The sequence below is a fragment of the Coregonus clupeaformis genome, chromosome 14 (assembly GCF_020615455.1).
Source record: "Coregonus clupeaformis isolate EN_2021a chromosome 14, ASM2061545v1, whole genome shotgun sequence".
Taxonomy (NCBI): Eukaryota; Metazoa; Chordata; class Actinopteri; order Salmoniformes; family Salmonidae; genus Coregonus; species Coregonus clupeaformis.
The window spans coordinates 1308247-1336181 of record NC_059205.1 but is presented as its reverse complement, the minus strand read 5'-3'; the positions used below and the strand labels follow the sequence as shown (position 1 = coordinate 1336181).

The window sequence follows — 27935 nt, the reverse complement described above, 5'->3', positions numbered from 1 at the left end:
AATAAACCAGAACCCTATAAATCCTGTCAACACACCATAATAAACCAGAACCCTATAAATCCTGTCAACACACCATAATAAACCAGAACCCTATAAATCCTGTCAACACACCATAATAAACCAGAACCCTATAAATCCTGTCAACACACCATAATAAACCAGAACCCTATAAATCCTGTCAACACACCATAATAAACCAGAACCCTATAAATCCTGTCAACACACCATAATAAACCAGAACCCTATAAATCCTGTCAACACACCATAATAAACCAGAACCCTATAAATCCTGTCAACACACCATAATAAACCAGAACCCTATAAATCCTGTCAACACACCATAATAAACCAGAACCCTATAAATCCTGTCAACACACCATAATAAACCAGAACCCTATAAATCCTGTCAACACACCATAATAAACCAGAACCCTATAAATCCTGTCAACACACCATAATAAACCAGAACCCTATAAATCCTGTCAACACACCATAATAAACCAGAACCCTATAAATCCTGTCAACACACCATAATAAACCAGAACCCTATAAATCCTGTCAACACACCATAATAAACCAGAACCCTATAAATCCTGTCAACACACCATAATAAACCAGAACCCTATAAATCCTGTCAACACACCATAATAAACCAGAACCCTATAAATCCTGTCAACACACCATAATAAACCAGAACCCTATAAATCCTGTCAACACACCATAATAAACCAGAACCCTATAAATCCTGTCAACACACCATAATAAACCAGAACCCTATAAATCCTGTCAACACACCATAATAAACCAGAACCCTATAAATCCTGTCAACACACCATAATAAACCAGAACCCTATAAATCCTGTCAACACACCATAATAAACCAGAACCCTATAAATCCTGTCAACACACCATAATAAACCAGAACCCTATAAATCCTGTCAACACACCATAATAAACCAGAACCCTATAAATCCTGTCAACACACCATAATAAACCAGAACCCTATAAATCCTGTCAACACACCATAATAAACCAGAACCCTATAAATCCTGTCAACACACCATAATAAACCAGAACCCTATAAATCCTGTCAACACACCATAATAAACCAGAACCCTATAAATCCTGTCAACACACCATAATAAACCAGAACCCTATAAATCCTGTCAACACACCATAATAAACCAGAACCCTATAAATCCTGTCAACACACCATAATAAACCAGAACCCTATAAATCCTGTCAACACACCATAATAAACCAGAACCCTATAAATCCTGTCAACACACCATAATAAACCAGAACCCTATAAATCCTGTCAACACACCATAATAAACCAGAACCCTATAAATCCTGTCAACACACCATAATAAACCAGAACCCTATAAATCCTGTCAACACACCATAATAAACCAGAACCCTATAAATCCTGTCAACACACCATAATAAACCAGAACCCTATAAATCCTGTCAACACACCATAATAAACCAGAACCCTATAAATCCTGTCAACACACCATAATAAACCAGAACCCTATAAATCCTGTCAACACACCATAATAAACCAGAACCCTATAAATCCTGTCAACACACCATAATAAACCAGAACCCTATAAATCCTGTCAACACACCATAATAAACCAGAACCCTATAAATCCTGTCAACACACCATAATAAACCAGAACCCTATAAATCCTGTCAACACACCATAATAAACCAGAACCCTATAAATCCTGTCAACACACCATAATAAACCAGAACCCTATAAATCCTGTCAACACACCATAATAAACCAGAACCCTATAAATCCTGTCAACACACCATAATAAACCAGAACCCTATAAATCCTGTCAACACACCATAATAAACCAGAACCCTATAAATCCTGTCAACACACCATAATAAACCAGAACCCTATAAATCCTGTCAACACACCATAATAAACCAGAACCCTATAAATCCTGTCAACACACCATAATAAACCAGAACCCTATAAATCCTGTCAACACACCATAATAAACCAGAACCCTATAAATCCTGTCAACACACCATAATAAACCAGAACCCTATAAATCCTGTCAACACACCATAATAAACCAGAACCCTATAAATCCTGTCAACACACCATAATAAACCAGAACCCTATAAATCCTGTCAACACACCATAATAAACCAGAACCCTATAAATCCTGTCAACACACCATAATAAACCAGAACCCTATAAATCCTGTCAACACACCATAATAAACCAGAACCCTATAAATCCTGTCAACACACCATAATAAACCAGAACCCTATAAATCCTGTCAACACACCATAATAAACCAGAACCCTATAAATCCTGTCAACACACCATAATAAACCAGAACCCTATAAATCCTGTCAACACACCATAATAAACCAGAACCCTATAAATCCTGTCAACACACCATAATAAACCAGAACCCTATAAATCCTGTCAACACACCATAATAAACCAGAACCCTATAAATCCTGTCAACACACCATAATAAACCAGAACCCTATAAATCCTGTCAACACACCATAATAAACCAGAACCCTATAAATCCTGTCAACACACCATAATAAACCAGAACCCTATAAATCCTGTCAACACACCATAATAAACCAGAACCCTATAAATCCTGTCAACACACCATAATAAACCAGAACCCTATAAATCCTGTCAACACACCATAATAAACCAGAACCCTATAAATCCTGTCAACACACCATAATAAACCAGAACCCTATAAATCCTGTCAACACACCATAATAAACCAGAACCCTATAAATCCTGTCAACACACCATAATAAACCAGAACCCTATAAATCCTGTCAACACACCATAATAAACCAGAACCCTATAAATCCTGTCAACACACCATAATAAACCAGAACCCTATAAATCCTGTCAACACACCATAATAAACCAGAACCCTATAAATCCTGTCAACACACCATAATAAACCAGAACCCTATAAATCCTGTCAACACACCATAATAAACCAGAACCCTATAAATCCTGTCAACACACCATAATAAACCAGAACCCTATAAATCCTGTCAACACACCATAATAAACCAGAACCCTATAAATCCTGTCAACACACCATAATAAACCAGAACCCTATAAATCCTGTCAACACACCATAATAAACCAGAACCCTATAAATCCTGTCAACACACCATAATAAACCAGAACCCTATAAATCCTGTCAACACACCATAATAAACCAGAACCCTATAAATCCTGTCAACACACCATAATAAACCAGAACCCTATAAATCCTGTCAACACACCATAATAAACCAGAACCCTATAAATCCTGTCAACACACCATAATAAACCAGAACCCTATAAATCCTGTCAACACACCATAATAAACCAGAACCCTATAAATCCTGTCAACACACCATAATAAACCAGAACCCTATAAATCCTGTCAACACACCATAATAAACCAGAACCCTATAAATCCTGTCAACACACCATAATAAACCAGAACCCTATAAATCCTGTCAACACACCATAATAAACCAGAACCCTATAAATCCTGTCAACACACCATAATAAACCAGAACCCTATAAATCCTGTCAACACACCATAATAAACCAGAACCCTATAAATCCTGTCAACACACCATAATAAACCAGAACCCTATAAATCCTGTCAACACACCATAATAAACCAGAACCCTATAAATCCTGTCAACACACCATAATAAACCAGAACCCTATAAATCCTGTCAACACACCATAATAAACCAGAACCCTATAAATCCTGTCAACACACCATAATAAACCAGAACCCTATAAATCCTGTCAACACACCATAATAAACCAGAACCCTATAAATCCTGTCAACACACCATAATAAACCAGAACCCTATAAATCCTGTCAACACACCATAATAAACCAGAACCCTATAAATCCTGTCAACACACCATAATAAACCAGAACCCTATAAATCCTGTCAACACACCATAATAAACCAGAACCCTATAAATCCTGTCAACACACCATAATAAACCAGAACCCTATAAATCCTGTCAACACACCATAATAAACCAGAACCCTATAAATCCTGTCAACACACCATAATAAACCAGAACCCTATAAATCCTGTCAACACACCATAATAAACCAGAACCCTATAAATCCTGTCAACACACCATAATAAACCAGAACCCTATAAATCCTGTCAACACACCATAATAAACCAGAACCCTATAAATCCTGTCAACACACCATAATAAACCAGAACCCTATAAATCCTGTCAACACACCATAATAAACCAGAACCCTATAAATCCTGTCAACACACCATAATAAACCAGAACCCTATAAATCCTGTCAACACACCATAATAAACCAGAACCCTATAAATCCTGTCAACACACCATAATAAACCAGAACCCTATAAATCCTGTCAACACACCATAATAAACCAGAACCCTATAAATCCTGTCAACACACCATAATAAACCAGAACCCTATAAATCCTGTCAACACACCATAATAAACCAGAACCCTATAAATCCTGTCAACACACCATAATAAACCAGAACCCTATAAATCCTGTCAACACACCATAATAAACCAGAACCCTATAAATCCTGTCAACACACCATAATAAACCAGAACCCTATAAATCCTGTCAACACACCATAATAAACCAGAACCCTATAAATCCTGTCAACACACCATAATAAACCAGAACCCTATAAATCCTGTCAACACACCATAATAAACCAGAACCCTATAAATCCTGTCAACACACCATAATAAACCAGAACCCTATAAATCCTGTCAACACACCATAATAAACCAGAACCCTATAAATCCTGTCAACACACCATAATAAACCAGAACCCTATAAATCCTGTCAACACACCATAATAAACCAGAACCCTATAAATCCTGTCAACACACCATAATAAACCAGAACCCTATAAATCCTGTCAACACACCATAATAAACCAGAACCCTATAAATCCTGTCAACACACCATAATAAACCAGAACCCTATAAATCCTGTCAACACAGCATAATAAACCAGAACCCTATAAATCCTGTCAACACACCATAATAAACCAGAACCCTATAAATCCTGTCAACACACCATAATAAACCAGAACCCTATAAATCCTGTCAACACACCATAATAAACCAGAACCCTATAAATCCTGTCAACACACCATAATAAACCAGAACCCTATAAATCCTGTCAACACACCATAATAAACCAGAACCCTATAAATCCTGTCAACACACCATAATAAACCAGAACCCTATAAATCCTGTCAACACAGCATAATAAACCAGAACCCTATAAATCCTGTCAACACACCATAATAAACCAGAACCCTATAAATCCTGTCAACACACCATAATAAACCAGAACCCTATAAATCCTGTCAACACACCATAATAAACCAGAACCCTATAAATCCTGTCAACACACCATAATAAACCAGAACCCTATAAATCCTGTCAACACAGCATAATAAACCAGAACCCTATAAATCCTGTCAACACACCATAATAAACCAGAACCCTATAAATCCTGTCAACACACCATAATAAACCAGAACCCTATAAATCCTGTCAACACACCATAATAAACCAGAACCCTATAAATCCTGTCAACACACCATAATAAACCAGAACCCTATAAATCCTGTCAACACACCATAATAAACCAGAACCCTATAAATCCTGTCAACACACCATAATAAACCAGAACCCTATAAATCCTGTCAACACACCATAATAAACCAGAACCCTATAAATCCTGTCAACACACCATAATAAACCAGAACCCTATAAATCCTGTCAACACACCATAATAAACCAGAACCCTATAAATCCTGTCAACACACCATAATAAACCAGAACCCTATAAATCCTGTCAACACACCATAATAAACCAGAACCCTATAAATCCTGTCAACACACCATAATAAACCAGAACCCTATAAATCCTGTCAACACACCATAATAAACCAGAACCCTATAAATCCTGTCAACACACCATAATAAACCAGAACCCTATAAATCCTGTCAACACACCATAATAAACCAGAACCCTATAAATCCTGTCAACACAGCATAATAAACCAGAACCCTATAAATCCTGTCAACACACCATAATAAACCAGAACCCTATAAATCCTGTCAACACAGCATAATAAACCAGAACCCTATAAATCCTGTCAACACACCATAATAAACCAGAACCCTATAAATCCTGTCAACACACCATAATAAACCAGAACCCTATAAATCCTGTCAACACACCATAATAAACCAGAACCCTATAAATCCTGTCAACACACCATAATAAACCAGAACCCTATAAATCCTGTCAACACAGCATAATAAACCAGAACCCTATAAATCCTGTCAACACACCATAATAAACCAGAACCCTATAAAACCTGTCAACACACCATAATAAACCAGAACCCTATAAATCCTGTCAACACACCATAATAAACCAGAACCCTATAAATCCTGTCAACACACCATAATAAACCAGAACCCTATAAATCCTGTCAACACAGCATAATAAACCAGAACCCTATAAATCCTGTCAACACACCATAATAAACCAGAACCCTATAAATCCTGTCAACACACCATAATAAACCAGAACCCTATAAATCCTGTCAACACACCATAATAAACCAGAACCCTATAAATCCTGTCAACACACCATAATAAACCAGAACCCTATAAATCCTGTCAACACAGCATAATAAACCAGAACCCTATAAAACCTGTCAACACACCATAATAAACCAGAACCCTATAAATTCCTGTCAACACACCATAATAAACCAGAACCCTATAAATCCTGTCAACACACCATAATAAACCAGAACCCTATAAATCCTGTCAACACACCATAATAAACCAGAACCCTATAAAGCCTGTCAACACACCATAATAAACCAGAACCCTATAAATCCTGTCAACACACCATAATAAACCAGAACCCTATAAATCCTGTCAACACACCATAATAAACCAGAACCCTATAAATCCTGTCAACACAGCACTGCCATGATGTTGGAAGCACAGGACTCCACTGCTGAGGTCAGAGGTTACCTGTCTGAAGAACTCCTCCAGAAGTGATGCTGTCCAGCGGTGGTGTAGGGTTAGAGGTCAAGGGTTAGGGCTTAGAGGTCAGAGGTTACCTGTCTGAAGAACTCCTCCAGAAGTGATGCTGTCCAGCGGTGGTGTAGGGTTAGAGGTCAAGGGTTAGGGGTTAGGGGTCAGAGGTTACCTGTCTGAAGAACTCCTCCAGAAGTGATGCTGTCCAGCGGTGGTGTAGGGTTAGAGGTCAAGGGTTAGGGCTTAGAGGTCAGAGGTTACCTGTCTGAAGAACTCCTCCAGAAGTGATGCTGTCCAGCGGTGGTGTAGGGTTAGAGGTCAAGGGTTAGGGCTTAGAGGTCAGAGGTTACCTGTCTGAAGAACTCCTCCAGAAGTGATGCTGTCCAGCGGTGGTGTAGGGTTAGAGGTCAAGGGTTAGGGCTTAGAGGTCAGAGGTTACCTGTCTGAAGAACTCCTCCAGAAGTGATGCTGTCCAGCGGTGGTGTAGGGTTAGAGGTCAAGGGTTAGGGCTTAGAGGTCAGAGGTTACCTATTTGAAGAACTCCTCCAGAAGTGATGCTGTCCAGCGGTGGTGTAGGGTTAGAGGTCAAGGGTTAGGGGTTAGAGGTCAGAGGTTACCTGTCTGAAGAACTCCTCCAGAAGTGATGCTGTCCAGCGGTGGTGTAGGGTTAGAGGTCAAGGGTTAGGGCTTAGAGGTCAGAGGTTACCTGTCTGAAGAACTCCTCCAGAAGTGATGCTGTCCAGCGGTGGTGTAGGGTTAGAGGTCAAGGGTTAGGGCTTAGAGGTCAGAGGTTACCTGTCTGAAGAACTCCTCCAGAAGTGATGCTGTCCAGCGGTGGTGTAGGGTTAGAGGTCAAGGGTTAGGGGTTAGGGGTCAGAGGTTACCTGTCTGAAGAACTCCTCCAGAAGTGATGCTGTCCAGCGGTGGTGTAGGGTTAGAGGTCAAGGGTTAGGGCTTAGAGGTCAGAGGTTACCTGTCTGAAGAACTCCTCCAGAAGTGATGCTGTCCAGCGGTGGTGTAGGGTTAGAGGTCAAGGGTTAGGGCTTAGAGGTCAGAGGTTACCTGTCTGAAGAACTCCTCCAGAAGTGATGCTGTCCAGCGGTGGTGTAGGGTTAGAGGTCAAGGGTTAGGGCTTAGAGGTCAGAGGTTACCTGTCTGAAGAACTCCTCCAGAAGTGATGCTGTCCAGCGGTGGTGTAGGGTTAGAGGTCAAGGGTTAGGGCTTAGAGGTCAGAGGTTACCTGTCTGAAGAACTCCTCCAGAAGTGATGCTGTCCAGCGGTGGTGTAGGGGTTAGAGGTCAAGGGTTAGGGCTTAGAGGTCAGAGGTTACCTGTCTGAAGAACTCCTCCAGAAGTGATGCTGTCCAGCGGTGGTGTAGGGTTAGAGGTCAAGGGTTAGGGCTTAGAGGTCAGAGGTTACCTGTCTGAAGAACTCCTCCAGAAGTGATGCTGTCCAGCGGTGGTGTAGGGTTAGAGGTCAAGGGTTAGGGCTTAGAGGTCAGAGGTTACCTGTCTGAAGAACTCCTCCAGAAGTGATGCTGTCCAGCGGTGGTGTAGGGTTAGAGGTCAAGGGTTAGGGCTTAGAGGTCAGAGGTTACCTGTCTGAAGAACTCCTCCAGAAGTGATGCTGTCCAGCGGTGGTGTAGGGTTAGAGGTCAAGGGTTAGGGCTTAGAGGTCAGAGGTTACCTGTCTGAAGAACTCCTCCAGAAGTGATGCTGTCCAGCGGTGGTGTAGGGTTAGAGGTCAAGGGTTAGGGCTTAGAGGTCAGAGGTTACCTGTCTGAAGAACTCCTCCAGAAGTGATGCTGTCCAGCGGTGGTGTAGGGTTAGAGGTCAAGGGTTAGGGCTTAGAGGTCAGAGGTTACCTGTCTGAAGAACTCCTCCAGAAGTGATGCTGTCCAGCGGTGGTGCAGGTCCCATTTCTTAGCTGGGTGGCTGATATCAGCTGTATGAAGCAGCAGAGAGAGGGCTTTGGGTTTATCAATCCTGGTGGGCACACACACACACACACACACACACACACACACATACACACACACACACACACACACGGTTAGATAGTTAGCAGCAGAGAGAGGGCTTTGGGTTTATCAATCCTGGTGGGCACACACACACATACACACACACACACACACACACGGTTAGATAGTTAGCAGCATATACAGGGCTTTGGGTTTATCAATCCTGGTGGGCACACACACACATACACACACACACACACACACACGGTTAGATAGTTAGCAGCATATACAGGGCTTTGGGTTTATCAATCCTGGAGTAGGAGACAGAGAGATAGAAGGGTAAATCCGTGAAATCACAGCAGTCAGTCAGTATGTGGTGTAACAATGACAAGGTCAGAGTTCAGCCAGCCTGCTGCACCGACACGACTTGGACTGTTTATTGCTGAACTCTGCTGATTGGGAATCTTTTTGAATATTACCACTCTCTCTCTCTCTCTCTCTCTCTCTCTGTCTGTCTGTCTGTCTGTCTGTCTGTCTGTCTGTCTGTCTGTCTGTCTGTCTGTCTGTTTGTTTGTCTGTCTGTCTGTCTGTCTGTCTGCGTGCATCATTGCAGCACCCTGCCCAGGGCAGCAGTGGTTGGCACTAAGGCAGCATGTTTCATTCTACATCACAGATATGGGACAAATCACAACCCTGGATCTCACACACACATTAAGAGAGGTTCAGATAATTACTTTTTACTGTGGAGTGTGTTTCGGTGAGTGTCTGTGTGTGTGTTCAAGGTGAATAAGTTCCATTAATGTCTCTCTTTGTTCTCGTGGCAACGGCAGCTAGAGACCCACTCAGACACAGTATTCATACAGCAGCTCAACACACAGGATGTTGACTGATCGCTAGTCACTACTGAAGGTTACAGGAACTAATGGAGGATCAGGACAGTGGTGACAGAGGAGAGAACATGAACTAATGGAGGATCAGGACAGTGGTGACAGAGAGAACAGGAACGGGGGAGGAGATATAGAGTTATAGAGGAGCGGGAGGCTGTTAAGTCTCACCCCTCTGGTTGCTGGAGGAAGTTCTTCATATGTTTGACCTGCTGGAAGTGACAGGACATGTCTGTTGCCAGAACCATCTGTACTACTAGGCCCCTCAGCTCTCTACAGACAGACAGACAGACAGACAGACAGACAGTCAGACAGACAGACAGACAGACAGACAGACAGACAGACAGACATGTTAGGGTTAGAGAGAGGAACAGGACATGTATGTTGTCAGAACCATCTTTACTACTAGGCCCCTCAGCTCTCTGGGGAGACATTTGACATTGTCGAGAAGGAACCTGCAAGTAAGCGTTTCATTGGACGATGTATACCAAGAATATCCTTTACAACTAATAAAACTTGAAACATGTTATTACACTCCTATTACTCCTATGACATGTTATTACACTCCTATTACTCCTATGACATGTTATTACACTCCTATTACCCCTATGACATGTTATTAAACTCCTATTACTCCTATGACATGTTATTACACTCCTATTACTCCTATGACATGTTATTACACTCCTATTACCCCTATGACATGTTATTACACTCCTATTACTCCTATTACATGTTATTACACTCCTATTACTCCTATGACATGTTATTACACTCCTATTACTCCTATGACATGTTATTACATGCCTATTACTCCTATGACATGTTATTACACTCATATTACTCCTATGACATGTTATTACACTCCTATTACTCCTATGACATGTTATTACACTCCTATTACTCCTATTACATGTTATTACACTCCTATTACTCCTATGACATGTTATTACACTCCTATTACTCCTATGACATGTTATTACACTCCTATTACTCCTATGACATGTTATTACACTCCTATTACTCCTATGACATGTTTATTACAATTTATGAATGTCTCACCTCCAGTCGTCGTTAGACAGGTTGCATAGTATGTTGATCTCACCATCGTCCTGTAGGAGGCGGTATGCTGCGCTGACATGGTGGCTCTCTAAGACTGACCGGTCATTGTACAGGATCGCTGTGTCTGATCTGGAGACATGCTCATAGTTTCAGCTAACATATTTTTTCCCATTGAGATACACTGAATTAGTTTTCTGTTTAACTCAGTGTGGATTTCATCCTCTCCTTCTAATCAGGGACTGATTCAGACCTGGAATGGATCTGTTAGATCAGTAATCTATTACCTGGTCTGGATCTGTTAGATCAGTAATCTATTACCTGGTCTGGATCTGTTATATCAGTCATCTATTACCTGGTCTGGATCTGTTAGATCAGTCATCTATTACCTGGTCTGGATCAGTTAGATCAGTAATCTATTACCTGGTCTGGATCTGTTAGATCAGTCATCTATTACCTGGTCTGGATCTGTTAGATCAGTCATCTATTACCTGGTCTGGATCTGTTAGATCAGTCATCTATTACCTGGTCTGGATCTGTTAGATCAGTCATCTATTACCTGGTCTGGATCTATTAGATCAGTAATCTATTACCTGGTCTGGATGTGGAAGGTGTTGGTGGTTCCAGTGTGTTCGTAGTCGTGAACCGCTGCTGCAAAGATCATGGCAAAGATCTCTAGCTCGGTCAACCAATGCTACGTCAGACAGAAAGAGAGATGGAGTAAATAGACCACAAAGAAAGAATGGAAAGGGAGAAGAGGGTGTGGAAATGACATCATATCCTGTTCTATCAGCCAGTTAAACATCATATCCTGTTCTATCAGCCAGTTAAACATCATATCCTGTTCTATCAGCCAGTTATACATCATATCCTGTTCTATCAGCCAGTTATACATCATATCCTGTTCTATCAGCCAGTTGAACATTATATCCTGTTCTATCAGCCAGTTGAACATTATATCCTGTTCTATCAGCCAGTTGAACATTATATCCTGTTCCCTCAGCCAGTTGAACATTATATCCTGTTCTATCAGCCAGTTGAACATTATATCCTGTTCTCTCAGCCAGTTGAACATTATATCCTGTTCTATCAGCCAGTTGAACATTATATCCTGTTCTATCAGTCGCTGTCACGATCGTCTACCAATGAGGAGGAGGACCAATGCGCAGCGTTGAAGGTGAACATATTTATTTACTATAAGTGATCACACGATCAACAACACAAACGAAAACGTGACGTCTACGGTTTCACCCAAACCGAAATGAACAAGAAACCACAAACACAACGTGAAAGACAGATAGTTAAATATGGCTCCCAATCAGAGACAACGAGCCAACAGCTGACACTCGTTACCTCTGATTGGGAGTCACTCAAACAAAGAAATACACTAACCTAGAACCCACAACAAAACATAGAAACTAACACCCTGGCTCAACATACGAGAGTCCCCCGAGCCAGGGCGTGACAGTACCCCCCCCTAAAGGCGCGGACTCCGACCGCGCCAACGAAACACAACAGGGGAGGGACCGGGTGGGCACTCCGCCTAGGCGGCGGATCCGGCTCCGTGGAACAGGCACGTGCCGTGCCGGACCGGCGACGCACACCACTGGCTTGGTGTGGGGAACAGGCACGGGCCGTGCTGCACTGACGACGCACACCACTGGCTTGGTGTGGGGAGCAGAGCGGGCCGGACAGGGCTGACGAACCGCCCCACAGACTTGGTGCTGGGAGCAAGAATGGGCCGGACCGGGCTGGCGACGCGCACCACAGACCTGGTGCGGAGAGCAGGAACGGGCAGAGCCGGGCTGACGAGACGCACCACAGACTTGACGCGGGGAGCAGGAATGGGCCGGACCGGGCTGGTGACGCGCACCACAGACCTGGTGCGGAGAGCAGGAACGGGCAGAGCCGGGCTGACGAGCCGCACCACAGGCTTGATGCGGGGAGCAGGAATGGGCCGGACTGGGCTGGCGACGCGCACCACAGACCTGGTGCGGGGAGCAGGAACGGGCAGAGCCGGGCTGACGAGACGCACCACAGGCTTGATGCGGGGAGCAGGAATGGGCCGGACTGGGCTGGCGACGCGCACCACAGACCTGGTGCGGGGAGCAGAACGGGCAGAGCCGGGCTGACGAGACGCACCACAGACTTGATGCGGGGAGCAGGAATGGGCCGGACTGGGCTGGCGACGCGCACCGCAGGTTCGGTGCAGGGAGCAGGAATAGACCGGACCGTACTGGGGACACACACCACTGGCTCTACACCGGGATCTGGAACGGGCCGGACCGGACTGGCAACACACGCCAGTACCTCTCGCCGTGCCTCCACACCTTCCATCCCCTCTTCTACCAGTGGCCCCCGTAACCCGGCGGCCTTCTCCGGCAACCCACTGGACCGCTCTATCGCGGCCTCCTGCTGGTCCGCCGTCGTGAGCCCCCCCCTAAAAAATGTCGGGGCGTCTCTCCTACCCGTGGACCACGTCTCCATATCCCTCGCCAGCTTCTCGCCCTTCTGCCATAATGTCAAGCCCTTGTCTTCCTCCCTCGGCTTGACCCAGTCCAGGAGGCGAAGGAGATCGGTGAGGGATCTCCCTGGCGATGGCTCCTGAACACGCTGCTTGGTCCCATCTTGGTGGTTTCTTCTGTCGCGATCGTCTACCAATGAGGAGGAGGACCAATGCGCAGCGTTGAAGGTGAACATATTTATTTACTATAAGTGATCACACGATCAACAACACAAACGAAAACGTGACGTCTACGGTTTCACCCAAACCGAAATGAACAAGAAACCACAAACACAACGTGAAAGACAGATAGTTAAATATGGCTCCCAATCAGAGACAACGAGCCAACAGCTGACACTCGTTACCTCTGATTGGGAGTCACTCAAACAAAGAAATACACTAACCTAGAACCCACAACAAAACATAGAAACTAACACCCTGGCTCAACATACGAGAGTCCCCCGAGCCAGGGCGTGACAGTCGCTGTCAGTTGAACATTATATCCTGTTCTATCAGCCAGTTGAACATTATATCCTGTTCTATCAGCCTCTCAGCCAGTTGAACATTATATCCAGTTCTCTCAGCCAGTTAAACATTATATCCTGTTCTATCAGCCAGTTGAACATTATATCCTGTTCTATCAGCCAGTTGAACATTATATCCAGTTCTCTCAGCCAGTTAAACATCATATCCTGTTCTATCAGCCAGTTAAACATCATATCCTGTTCTATCAGCCAGTTGAACATTATATCCTGTTCTATCAGCCAGTTGAACATTATATCCAGTTCTCTCAGCCAGTTAAACATCATATCCTGTTCTATCAGCCAGTTAAACATCATATCCTGTTCTATCAGCCAGTTGAACATTATATCCTTTTCTATCAGCCAGTTAAACATCATATCCTGTTCTATCAGCCAGTTGAACATTATATCCTGTTCTATCAGCCAGTTGAACATTATATCCTGTTCTATCAGCCAGTTGAACATTATATCCTGTTCTATCAGCCAGTTGAACATTATATCCTGTTCTATCAGCCAGTTGAACATTATATCCTGTTCTCTCAGCCAGTTGAACATTATATCCTGTTCTATCAGCCAGTTGAACATTATATCCTGTTCTATCAGCCAGTTGAACATTATATCCTGTTCTATCAGCCAGTTGAACATTATATCCTGTTCTATCAGCCAGTTGAACATTATATCCTGTTCTCTCAGCCAGTTGAACATTATATCCTGTTCTATCAGCCAGTTGAACATTATATCCTGTTCTATCAGCCAGTTGAACATTATATCCTGTTCTCTCAGCCAGTTGAACATTATATCCTGTTCTATCAGCCAGTTGAACATTATATCCTGTTCTCTCAGCCAGTTGAACATTATATCCTGTTCTCTCAGCCAGTTGAACATTATATCCTGTTCTCTCAGCCAGTTGAACATTATATCCTGTTCTATCAGCCAGTTGAACATTATATCCTGTTCTCTCAGCCAGTTGAACATTATATCCTGTTCTCTCAGCCAGTTGAACATTATATCCTGTTCTCTCAGCCAGTTGAACATTATATCCTGTTCTATCAGCCAGTTGAACATTATATCCTGTTCTCTCAGCCAGTTGAACATTATATCCTGTTCTATCAGCCAGTTGAACATTATATCCTGTTCTCTCAGCCAGTTGAACATTATATCCTGTTCTCTCAGCCAGTTGAACATTATATCCTGTTCTCTCAGCCAGTTGAACATTATATCCTGTTCTATCAGCCACTTGAACATTATATCCTGTTCTCTCAGCCAGTTGAACATTATATCCTGTTCTATCAGCCAGTTGAACATTATATCCTGTTCTCTCAGCCAGTTGAACATTATATCCTGTTCTATCAGCCAGTTGAACATTATATCCTGTTCTATCAGCCAGTTGAACATTATATCCTGTTCTATCAGTCGCTGTCAGTTGAACATTATATCCTGTTCTATCAGCCAGTTGAACATTATATCCTGTTCTATCAGCCTCTCAGCCAGTTGAACATTATATCCAGCTCTCTCAGCCAGTTAAACATTATATCCTGTTCTATCAGCCAGTTGAACATTATATCCTGTTCTATCAGCCAGTTGAACATTATATCCAGTTCTCTCAGCCAGTTAAACATCATATCCTGTTCTATCAGCCAGTTAAACATCATATCCTGTTCTATCAGCCAGTTGAACATTATATCCTGTTCTATCAGCCAGTTGAACATTATATCCAGTTCTCTCAGCCAGTTAAACATCATATCCTGTTCTATCAGCCAGTTAAACATCATATCCTGTTCTATCAGCCAGTTGAACATTATATCCTTTTCTATCAGCCAGTTAAACATCATATCCTGTTCTATCAGCCAGTTGAACATTATATCCTGTTCTATCAGCCAGTTGAACATTATATCCTGTTCTATCAGCCAGTTGAACATTATATCCTGTTCTCTCAGCCAGTTGAACATTATATCCTGTTCTATCAGCCAGTTGAACATTATATCCTGTTCTCTCAGCCAGTTGAACATTATATCCTGTTCTATCAGCCAGTTGAACATTATATCCTGTTCTATCAGCCAGTTGAACATTATATCCTGTTCTATCAGCCAGTTGAACATTATATCCTGTTCTATCAGCCAGTTGAACATTATATCCTGTTCTCTCAGCCAGTTGAACATTATATCCTGTTCTATCAGCCAGTTGAACATTATATCCTGTTCTATCAGCCAGTTGAACATTATATCCTGTTCTCTCAGCCAGTTGAACATTATATCCTGTTCTATCAGCCAGTTGAACATTATATCCTGTTCTCTCAGCCAGTTGAACATTATATCCTGTTCTCTCAGCCAGTTGAACATTATATCCTGTTCTCTCAGCCAGTTGAACATTATATCCTGTTCTATCAGCCAGTTGAACATTATATCCTGTTCTCTCAGCCAGTTGAACATTATATCCTGTTCTATCAACACACACACAATCTCACTCGTGACTCAGTTCACTCACATCAATAACACAGTCACACCTGCTTCAGTACAACATTACAAGTTAATACTCCAATAAAGATGATCCACACAGCATAGCTTCCCATTACAGAGGCGTTGGTGTGGATCAGTGGAGGCTCCTCAGAGGAGGAAGGGGAGGACCATGAACCAGTGAATAAAAATAAATAAATAAAAAAAACATTACAAAAGTTATCCTTTTTAGATAAATCTATACTACATATATTCACGTCACCAAATACCTGATTAAAACACACTGTTTTGCAATGGTCTACAGTAGCCTCAACAGCACTCTGTAGGGCAGCACCATGGTGAAGCCGGAGGACAGCTAGCTTCCGTCCTCCTCTGGGTACATTGACTTCAATACAAAAAATAGGAAGCTCATGGTTCTCACCCCCTTCCCAATACTTATTCAGTAATTATGACAACTTCCGGAGGAAGTTGTCCAACCTATCAAAGCTTTTGCAATATGAACTGACATGTTGTCCACCCAATCATAGGATTATGATCAGAGAATGAACCTAGTGTGGTGTATTGGTGTTGTGCCACAGAGCATTATGGGGGTTCTATGTGTTGAGAAGATTGGTGAGTGACTGATTGAATAGAGATTGAGAGTGAAGAGTGATAGTTTAGCATTTTTAGGATATTATTCCATTCAAATTAGTTTCTTTAAACTACAGGAGGTAGATTATATATTGTTTTCTTGGTTTTAGAACTTTATTTTTGTGTCATGTTAGTGCAACATGCAACAATATCAAAAACTTTACTGAGTTACAGTTCATATAAGGAAATCAGTCAATTGAAATAAATAAATTAGGCCCTAATCTATGGATTTCACATGACTGGGAATACAGATATGCATCTGTTGGTCACAAATACCTTTAAAAAAAGGTAGGGGTGTGGATCAGAAAACCAGTCAGTAACTGGTGTGACCAGCATTTGCCTCAAGCAGCTCGACACATCTCCTTTGCATAGAGTTGATCAGGCTGTTGATTGTTTGTCCTGTGGAATGTTGTCCCACTCCTCTTCAATGGCTGTGCGAATTTGCTGGATATTGGCGGGAACGTGAACATGCTGTCGTACACGTTGATCCAGAGCATTCCTAACCTATGCTCACCATAGTAACCTAACCTATGCTCACCATAGTAACCAAACCTATGCTCACCATAGTAACCTAACCTATGATCACCATAGTAACCTAACCTATGCTCACCATAGTAACCTAACCTATGCTCACCATAGTAACCTAACCTATGATCACCATAGTAACCTAACCTATGCTCACCATAGTAACCTAACCTATGCTCACCATAGTAACCTAACCTATGCTCACCATAGTAACCTAACCTATGCTCACCATAGTAACCTAACCTATGCTCACCATAGTAACCGAACCTATGCTCACCATAGTAACCTAACCTATGCTCACCATAGTAACCTAACCTATGCTCACCATAGTAACCTAACCTATGCTCACCATAGTAACCTAAACTATGCTCACCATAGTAACCTAACCTATGCTCACCATAGTAACCGAACCTATGCTCACCATAGTAACCTAACCTATGCTCACCATAGTAACCTAACCTATGATCACCATAGTAACCTAACCTATGCTCACCATAGTAACCTAACCTATGATCACCATAGTAACCTAACCTATACTCACCATAGTAACCAAACCTATGCTCACCATAGTAACCTAACCTATGATCACCATAGTAACCTAACCTATGCTCACCATAGTAACCTAACCTATGCTCACCATAGTAACCTAACCTATGGTCACCATAGTAACCTAACCTATGCTCACCATAGTAACCTAACCTATGGTCACCATAGTAACCTAACCTATGTGTGCGTTGTGCCTTTTCCTTTTCAGTCATGATTACATGTTGTGATTGCACTTCGACTCACGTTGGTTGAGCGCCCTCCACTTCGTTTCATTATCAATATTTATTTACAGACACTGTAGTAAACTACAGTCTAACCATATTTAAGTTAATTTCATATTCAAGTTAACTGCCACTTGACTCTCCGCCCAACTAGGAGAGGGAGGATACTGAAGTTGAAGCAGAGAATTCTGACTGTGTGTGAATAATGTGACAATGATGTGTTTTTAATACAACAGGTAGGACTAACTCATACTAAACAGAAAGAGGACTGTTTCCAAATAATCTGTGGGACAACAAAGATATTTTCATCCCAAAGTCATCTGTCTGACCTGCACTGGAATGCAGCCCTCTAGTGCCGTCAGTACACAACACTATGCTCATCATGTCTTAGCAGGATCAGATGGTGACAGGTGTCCCAGCAGGGTCAGACAGCCAGGGAAGACCAGTCTACAGAGCTCAGGTGAACTTTGCAGTAGTCCTATATTAACAATATCAGTGAATTATATAAAGTTCCATCTTGAGTTGATGGGTCGACCTACAGTAGCTACAGGACAGCATCTAAAGCTACAGTCTTGGAATAATGGTCATTTCAATTATTGAACCATTGATTCTATTCTTGGATAATATAATGTATAAATGTACACCAAGGTAATTCTTTGTCATTCCTCATTTTAGGAGGATAAGATGGCGACGACAGGGGTCTCAGCAGGGTCAGGCAGCCAGGGAAGATCAGTCTGGGCCGGATGTGAGGTGAATTCTTGCAGATACAACACTTGATTCTCTCTGTGCCGCAAACACTGGACAAGCCAGAAGCTATTTTAAGGCAGTCTGACAAACCTCCAAAGTTGATTTCCAAACTGTATCAGGGGTTGATAGAGGCTTTTCCAGATGACACAAAACATGTCAAACCAAAATGTGAGGAAGACCTGGGAGACGCTATTGATGATGATGAATGGATACAGATATGTTTGAATGCCCAGTCATGTTCATATCATCTCAGAAATACATTACTGCAGTTTAAGGCCATCCATAGAATGTACTATATGCCAGTGAAACTGAATATCATGCACTCAGAAATGTAATTCCTCTGCTGGAGGTGTAAAACACAAAGGGGGACATATTTGCGTATGTTGTGGTCTAGTGAAGGCTGGCTGAATTCTGGCAAAGAGTATGCTCTTTTATCTCAGCATGTCTACAGATTCTCCCTTCTCCCTGTTTTTGTTTGCTTGGAAATGTTGATACTGGAGACTGTTATCAGAATAAACTGTGTAATCAAGCATTTATAGCGGCCAAGAAATACATTGTCATTAATTGGAAGGTTGGTTATCCTCCCACAATGTCAAGTTATGTATCACCAGCTTTGATTTATTACCAGATTAAGGGTCTACTGGGCAACTTTCATAAGGTCTGGATGCCTTATATGGAATACAGTACGACTAAAGGAGTCTGTACTGAAAACAGGCCCACCTCAGGGGAGATACCAATTTAGGCAATCCATAGCTACTGGGCTGCTCAGTCCTGCCCTAGGGGTCTGCTGGGCTGCTCAGTCCCGGCCCTGGGGGTCTGCTGGGCTGCTCAGTCCCGGCCTGGGGGTCTGCTGTACTGCTCAGTCCTGCCCTGGGGGTCTGCTGTACTGTTGGTTGTCACTCTGGCCTTTGACTAACACACCTGAAACCAATAATTAGTGTTTCACTAAGATCTTAAAGCTGGTTGGGGCGCTGCAGGGTGGTGGACCCCCAGGGACAGGACAGGGTGACCGAGCTATATTGTGTGCAAGTAAAAAGAGCTCTAAAGTACTATTAGTCCTATGAGATTATTATATGGAGGATTTGCTGTTTCTGTGTGTTAAAGTATATTTGAGGTGTATGTGATTTTGTTGACTTTGAGGGAGAGGTTATTTTCCTGGCCCCACTCCGCCAGGGCCCTCACCTCCTCCCTGTAGGCTGTCTCGTCATTGTTGGTAATCAGGCCTACTACTGTTGTGTCGTCTGCAAACTTGATGATTGAGTTGGAGTGTTGTTTCCTACCTTAACCAACTGGGGGCGGCCCATCAGGAAGTCCTGGATCCAGTAGCACAGGGTGGGGTTCAGACCCAGGGCCCCGGGCTTAATGGATCCTGAGTGGCGCAGCGGTCTAAGGCACTGCATCGCAGTGCTAGAGGCGTCACTACAGACCCGGGTTCGATCCCGGGCTGTATCACAACCGGCCGTGATCCGGAGTCCCATAGGGCAGTGCAAAATTGGCCCAGCGTCGTCCGGTTTAGGGGAGGGTTTGGCCGGGGTAGGCCGTCATTGTAAATAAGAATGTGTTCTTAACTGACTTACCTAGTTAAATAAAGAATAAATAAATAGATGATGAGCTTGGAGGGTACTATGGTGTTGAATGCTGAGCTATAGTCAATGAACAGCATTCTTACATAGGTATTCCTCTTGTCCAGATGGGATAGGGCAGTGTGCAGTGTGATGGCGATTGCATCGTCTGTGGATCTATTGGGGTGGTGAGCAAATTGAAGTGGGTCTAGGGTGTCAGGTAAGGTAGAGGTGATATGATCCTTGACTAGTCTCTCAAAGCACTTCATGATGACAGAAGTGAGTGCTACGGGGGCGATAGTCATTTAGTTCAGTTACCTTCGCTTTCTTTGGTACAGGAACAACGGTGGACATCTTGAACCAAGTGGGGACAGCAGACTGGGATAGGGAGAGATTGAATATGTGCGTAAACTAGTCTGCGCATGCTCTGAGGACGCGGCTGGTGATGCCGTCTGGGCCGGCAGCCTTGCGAGGGTTAACACGCTTAAATGTCTTACTGACGTCGGCCACGACGAACGAGAGCCCACAGTCCTTGGGAGCGGACCGCATCGGTGGCACTGTGTTATCCTCAAAGCAGGCGAAGAAGGTGTTTAGCTTGTCTGCGCAATGTACTGAGAACCCAGCTGGCTGTATGGACGGAGACAGTATATCCGGAGAGAGCCATGATTCTGTGAAACAGAGTATGTTACAGTCCCTGATGTCTCTGGAAGGAGATCCTCGCCTTGAGCTCGTCTACTTTATTGTCCAGAGACTGAATATTAGCGAATAATATACTCAGAAGCGGTGGATGGTGTGCGAGCCTCCTGAGTCGGACTAGAAGTCCACTCCAAATAACTGTGTAGTGTTCCTGTTTTTGTCTTGCCAGTCAGATCCTGTCCTGCCCTCAGTGGAAGAGTTGAGCTCTTCTCCAACACCATCCGTCCATGATGAACCTGTCCTGAACTGAAACCTATGAACACCTCAACCCCTGTTCTGCACTGAAGTCAAGCCTCTGAACACCTCAACTCATCCTTCATACCCTCATTCAATCACTGCTGTGATCCCTTCCCAACACTGTGGAAGTAGCCCTCTCATTCACGTTCCCCATAATATTGTACTATAAATGTCTTTATTAAATGCTTTAGGTTAAAATAATTCGTATTTGATGATTTTTTAAACACGCTTTTTTGTCATCTCCGAGCGATCCGCGCCTATACCTCCTCAATGTCTTAAGTCACCAGCCTCCACTGGTATGTCTATGTAGGTCAGCTGGTCTTACAGAGAGGACCTGGGGCTTCCCTAAGGAAGTACCACACACACACACACACACACACACACACACACACACACACACACACACACACACACACACACACACACACACACACACACACACACACACACACATATATACACACACACACACAAACACAAACACACACACACACACCTCTGCTGATCTTGGGCAGACAGACCCTGAGAAGACTACAGGATGGAATATATAACCCTGAGGAGACTACAGGATGGAATATATAACCCTGAGGGGACTACAGGATGGAATATATAACCCTGAGGAGACTACAGGATGGAATATATAACCCTGAGGAGACTACAGGATGGAATATATAACCCTGAGGAGACTACAGGATGGAATATATAACCCTGAGGAGACTACAGGATGGAATATATAACCCTGAGGAGACTACAGGATGGAATATATAACCCTGAGGAGACTACAGGATGGAATATATAACCCTGAGGAGACTACAGGATGGAATATATAACCCTGAGGAGACTACAGGATGGAATATATAACCCTGAGGAGACTACAGGATGGAATATATAACCCTGAGGAGACTACAGGATGGAATATATAACCCTGAGGAGACTACAGGATGGAATATATAACCCTGAGGAGACTAGAGGATGGAATATATAACCCTGAGGAGACTACAGGATGGAATATATAACCCTGAGGAGACTACAGGATGGAATATATAACCCTGAGGAGACTACAAGATGGAATATATAACCCTGAGGAGACTACAGGATGGAATATATAACCCTGAGGAGACTACAGGATGGAATATATAACCCTGAGGAGACTACAGGATGGAATATATAACCCTGAGGAGACTACAGGATGGAATATATAACCCTGAGGAGACTACAGGATGGAATATATAACCCTGAAGGGACTAGAGGATGTGTGTGTGTATCTCACCATGATGCCAGTCTTCAGCAGTAGATGGTGTACTGTCTGAGTAACGTCTGCAGCGTGCATCAGGTTATGGTAGGGGTTGTTGTGTTTACTGTAGCCCTCCTCTAGAGCTTCTACGAACGAGACCACGGCTGAGATGGGGATCTGAGGATACACACACAGGCACACAGATGCACACACACACACACACACACACACACACACACACACACACACACACACACACACACACACACACACACACACACACACACACACACACACACACACACACACACACACACACACACACACACACACACACACACATACACATACACACACACATACACATACACACACATATACATACACACACACATACACACACACACACACACACACACACACATACACATACACATACACATACACACACACACACACACATACACACACACACACACACACACATACATACATACACACACACATACATTTGATATGATTGGGCATTCATGTCCATTCCAAAACAGCGGTGATATCATATTGAATTATTCTGACTGTTTCCACACCTTCTCCTCTGAAGGACACTTCATCAAAACAATGGATCCAGATGTCCATTCAGAGAGAGAGTCTGTCCAGACTACAATACCTCTCAAATCTCATCGTCCACATAGCAACAATCTACCACATAGTTCACTCATTAATAGACTTCATCCATTCATACAACACAAGAAATCCTGTTCCATCAACCACAAATTAGAAACAGTAGAGATGAAATGACATACTGCTGGTGCTCTGTGGGAATAAAGGAACGGGGGAAAAATACTGTGTTTTATTTAGGCCTGTCCAATGCAAGAGTAGAGAAGGTGAGTTAGAGAGCAGAAACACAGAGCCATTATAAACTGATGGGAACGTATATTATCTCAGCTACTGCAACTGGCAATCTATTGTACCTTGAATCTGCTGATGAGGTCGTATCTGTTAAGTAGTTCGTAGAAGATGAATTTGAGAGCGTGGTCTCCACTGGCCTCGTTCAGAGCAAACACATCAAACGACCACTTATCAACGTGCTGCAGGAAGCATTAAAAGACACAATATTAACAACAGGAGGAGAGACCCCAACCCTAACTTCTGGCCTCATTCCGCTAGAAAGACAGACAGATATGAAACAACATATTAATGGAAAGTTGTTGGGAGGAGACAGGACAGATATGAAACAACATATTAATGGGAAAGTTGTTGGGAGGAGACAGGACAGATATGAAACAACATATTAATGGAAAGTTGTTGGGAGGAGACAGGAGAGATATGAAACAACATATTAATGGAAAGTTGTTGGGAGGAGACAGGACAGATATGAAACAACATATTAATGGAAAGTTGTTGGGAGGAGACAGAACAGATATGAAACAACATATTAATGGGAAAGTTGTTGGGAGGAGACAGGACAGATATGAAACAACATATTAATGGAAAGTTGTTGGGAGGAGACAGGACAGATATGAAACAACATATTAATGGGAAAGTTGTTGGGAGGAGACAGGAGAGATATGAAACAACATATTAATGGGAAAGTTGTTGGGAGGAGACAGGACAGATATGAAACAACATATTAATGGAAAGTTGTTGGGAGGAGACAGGAGAGATATGAAACAACATATTAATGGAAAGTTGTTGGGAGGAGACAGGACAGATATGAAACAACATATTAATGGAAAGTTGTTGGGAGGAGACAGAACAGATATGAAACAACATATTAATGGGAAAGTTGTTGGGAGGAGACAGGACAGATATGAAACAACATATTAATGGAAAGTTGTTGGGAGGAGACAGGAGAGATATGAAACAACATATTAATGGAAAGTTGTTGGGAGGAGACAGGACAGATATGAAACAACATATTAATGGAAAGTTGTTGGGAGGAGACAGAACAGATATGAAACAACATATTAATGGGAAAGTTGTTGGGAGGAGACAGGACAGATATGAAACAACATATTAATGGAAAGTTGTTGGGAGGAGACAGGACAGATATGAAACAACATATTAATGGAAAGTTGTTGGGAGGAGACAGGAGAGATATGAAACAACATATTAATGGAAAGTTGTTGGGAGGAGACAGGACAGATATGAAACAACATATTAATGGAAAGTTGTTGGGAGGAGACAGAACAGATATGAAACAACATATTAATGGGAAAGTTGTTGGGAGGAGACAGGACAGATATGAAACAACATATTAATGGAAAGTTGTTGGGAGGAGACAGGACAGATATGAAACAACATATTAATGGGAAAGTTGTTGGGAGGAGACAGGAGAGATATGAAACAACATATTAATGGGAAAGTTATTGGGAGGAGACAGGACAGATATGAAACAACATATTAATGGGACAGTTGTTGGGAGGAGACAGAACAGATATGAAACAACATATTAATGGGAAAGTTGTTGGGAGGAGACAGAACAGATATGAAACAACATATTAATGGAAAGTTGTTGGGAGGAGACAGGACAGATATGAAACAACATATTAATGGAAAGTTATTGGGAGGAGACAGGACAGATATGAAACAACATATTATTGGAAAGTTGTTGGGAGGAGACAGGACAGATATGAAACAACATATTAATGGGAAAGTTGTTGGGAGGAGACAGGACAGATATGAAACAACATATTAATGGAAAGTTGTTGGGAGGAGACAGGACAGATATGAAACAACATATTAATGGGAAAGTTGTTGGGAGGAGACAGGACAGATATGAAACAACATATTAATGGGAAAGTTGTTGGGAGGAGACAGGACAGATATGAAACAACATATTAATGGGAAAGTTGTTGGGAGGAGACAGGACAGATATGAAACAACATATTAATGGAAAGTTGTTGGGAGGAGACAGGAGAGATATGAAACAACATATTAATGGAAAGTTGTTGGGAGGAGACAGGAGAGATATGAAACAACATATTAATGGAAAGTTGTTGGGAGGAGACAGGACAGATATGAAACAACATATTAATGGAAAGTTGTTGGGAGGAGACAGAACAGATATGAAACAACATATTAATGGGAAAGTTGTTGGGAGGAGACAGGACAGATATGAAACAACATATTAATGGAAAGTTGTTGGGAGGAGACAGGAGAGATATGAAACAACATATTAATGGAAAGTTGTTGGGAGGAGACAGAACAGATATGAAACAACATATTAATGGGAAAGTTGTTGGGAGGAGACAGGACAGATATGAAACAACATATTAATGGAAAGTTGTTGGGAGGAGACAGGAGAGATATGAAACAACATATTAATGGGAAAGTTGTTGGGAGGAGACAGGACAGATATGAAACAACATATTAATGGGAAAGTTGTTGGGAGGAGACAGGACAGATATGAAACAACATATTAATGGGAAAGTTGTTGGGAGGAGACAGGAGAGATATGAAACAACATATTAATGGGAAAGTTGTTGGGAGGAGACAGGAGAACAGAGAGCGGTTTATTTGTCTTAGTGTTTCTGAGTGTGTGTTTTACCTTCAGTACTGCTATAACAGAAGGAGGGCAGCTGAGTCCCACCAGGTTAGAACTTCGTCTGTACATCCTGGAAGTGAAGGTCAAATAAACCTCAGTGTTTTTAGTCTTCGACTAATAAGAACAGATCACAGCTGCGGTGAGTCTGGTTTGGGAACCCTGACATATATTAGAATGGGAATGCATCTAGTATATATGAACATGATGATGTGTGTGTGCGTGTGTGTATGTATATGTGTGTGTATGTGCGTGTGTGTGTGTGTACTGAGTGATGGTTCTTACCCAGCTTCGTCAGGCTGGGATGAATGGACACACAGTGCTGATATATGGTTGAAAGCCCGGTACACCCTGAATCAGTCTGAACAGTGACTGGTTGTTAGATTGGATTTTATAACTGCAGCAGCAGAGACACATCCTTCAACAACACTGTCTACCTCCCAAATGGGACCCTAATCCCTACACAGTGCACTCCTTTTGACCAGAGCCACCAGAGCGCTATGGGACCCTAATCCCTACACAGTGCACTCCTTTTGACCAGAGCCACCAGAGCGCTATGGGACCCTAATCCCTACACAGTGCACTCCTTTTGACCAGAGCCACCAGAGCGCTATGGGACCCTAATCCCTACACAGTGCACTCCTTTTGACCAGAGCCACCAGAGCGCTATGGGACCCTAATCCCTACACAGTGCACTCCTTTTGACCAGAGCCACCAGAGCGCTATGGGACCCTAATCCCTACACAGTGCAATACTATGGTACGTGGTCAAAAGGAGTGCACTGTGTAGGGAATAAGGTGACGTGTGTGACAATAGAGGGTCTGGTGAGGCTTTATTAAAACACGACAGAGAAGCTAGAGGTGTGTGTAATTCCTCCTCTGATAGTTTACCTCTCTACGAAGATACCAGCCTGCACAGCGTGAACGATGCTCCTGAAGCGCGGTTTCTCCTCGGTCTGCCGCAGCATCAAACCCATCTGACGGGTGAATGTAGATGCCAACCAATCACGCACCTCTGAAGGCACAGACTCTGATTGGATATCGCTCAGCTCATCCTCTGTATCGACCAATCGCCTGGAGGGAGAGAGGGAGGAGGGTGAAAGGTGGTTGATCTTTTTTATTAAACTTTTACTACAGTCCGATGACATGGAGATAGATCAATATATAGGGTTTCAGTCAGATGATATGGAAATAGATCAATATATAGGGTTTCAGTCAGATGATATGGAGATAGATCAATATATAGGGTTTCAGTCAGATGATATGGAGATAGATCAATATATAGGGTTTCAGTCAGATGACATGGAGATAGATCAATATATAGGGTTTCAGTCAGATGATATGGAAATAGATCAATATATAGGGTTTCAGTCAGATGATATGGAAATAATTCAATCTTGGGGGTTTCAGTCAGTCATATGATAGATCAATCTAAGTGGCTTCAGTCAGATTATAGGGAGATACATCAATCTAGGGGGGTTTCAGTCAGA

The 27935-nt window shown here is 42.7% G+C and overlaps 1 protein-coding gene across 1 annotated transcript in view; it reads right to left on the bottom strand.

Annotated features, from left to right (window-relative positions):
* Nucleotides 1-27935, bottom strand: part of LOC121557245 (calcium/calmodulin-dependent 3',5'-cyclic nucleotide phosphodiesterase 1A-like) — a 111188-nt gene that overhangs the window by 41146 nt on the left and 42107 nt on the right. The window contains exons 4-11 of the mRNA XM_045224905.1: nucleotides 27337-27519; nucleotides 26453-26519; nucleotides 23874-23990; nucleotides 22939-23079; nucleotides 11621-11721; nucleotides 11031-11159; nucleotides 10140-10241; nucleotides 8989-9109 (exon numbers count right to left, since the gene is read on the bottom strand). Of these exons, the coding sequence (XP_045080840.1) occupies nucleotides 8989-9109; nucleotides 10140-10241; nucleotides 11031-11159; nucleotides 11621-11721; nucleotides 22939-23079; nucleotides 23874-23990; nucleotides 26453-26519; nucleotides 27337-27519 (961 nt within the window). The remainder of the gene's footprint in view (nucleotides 1-8988; nucleotides 9110-10139; nucleotides 10242-11030; nucleotides 11160-11620; nucleotides 11722-22938; nucleotides 23080-23873; nucleotides 23991-26452; nucleotides 26520-27336; nucleotides 27520-27935) is intronic.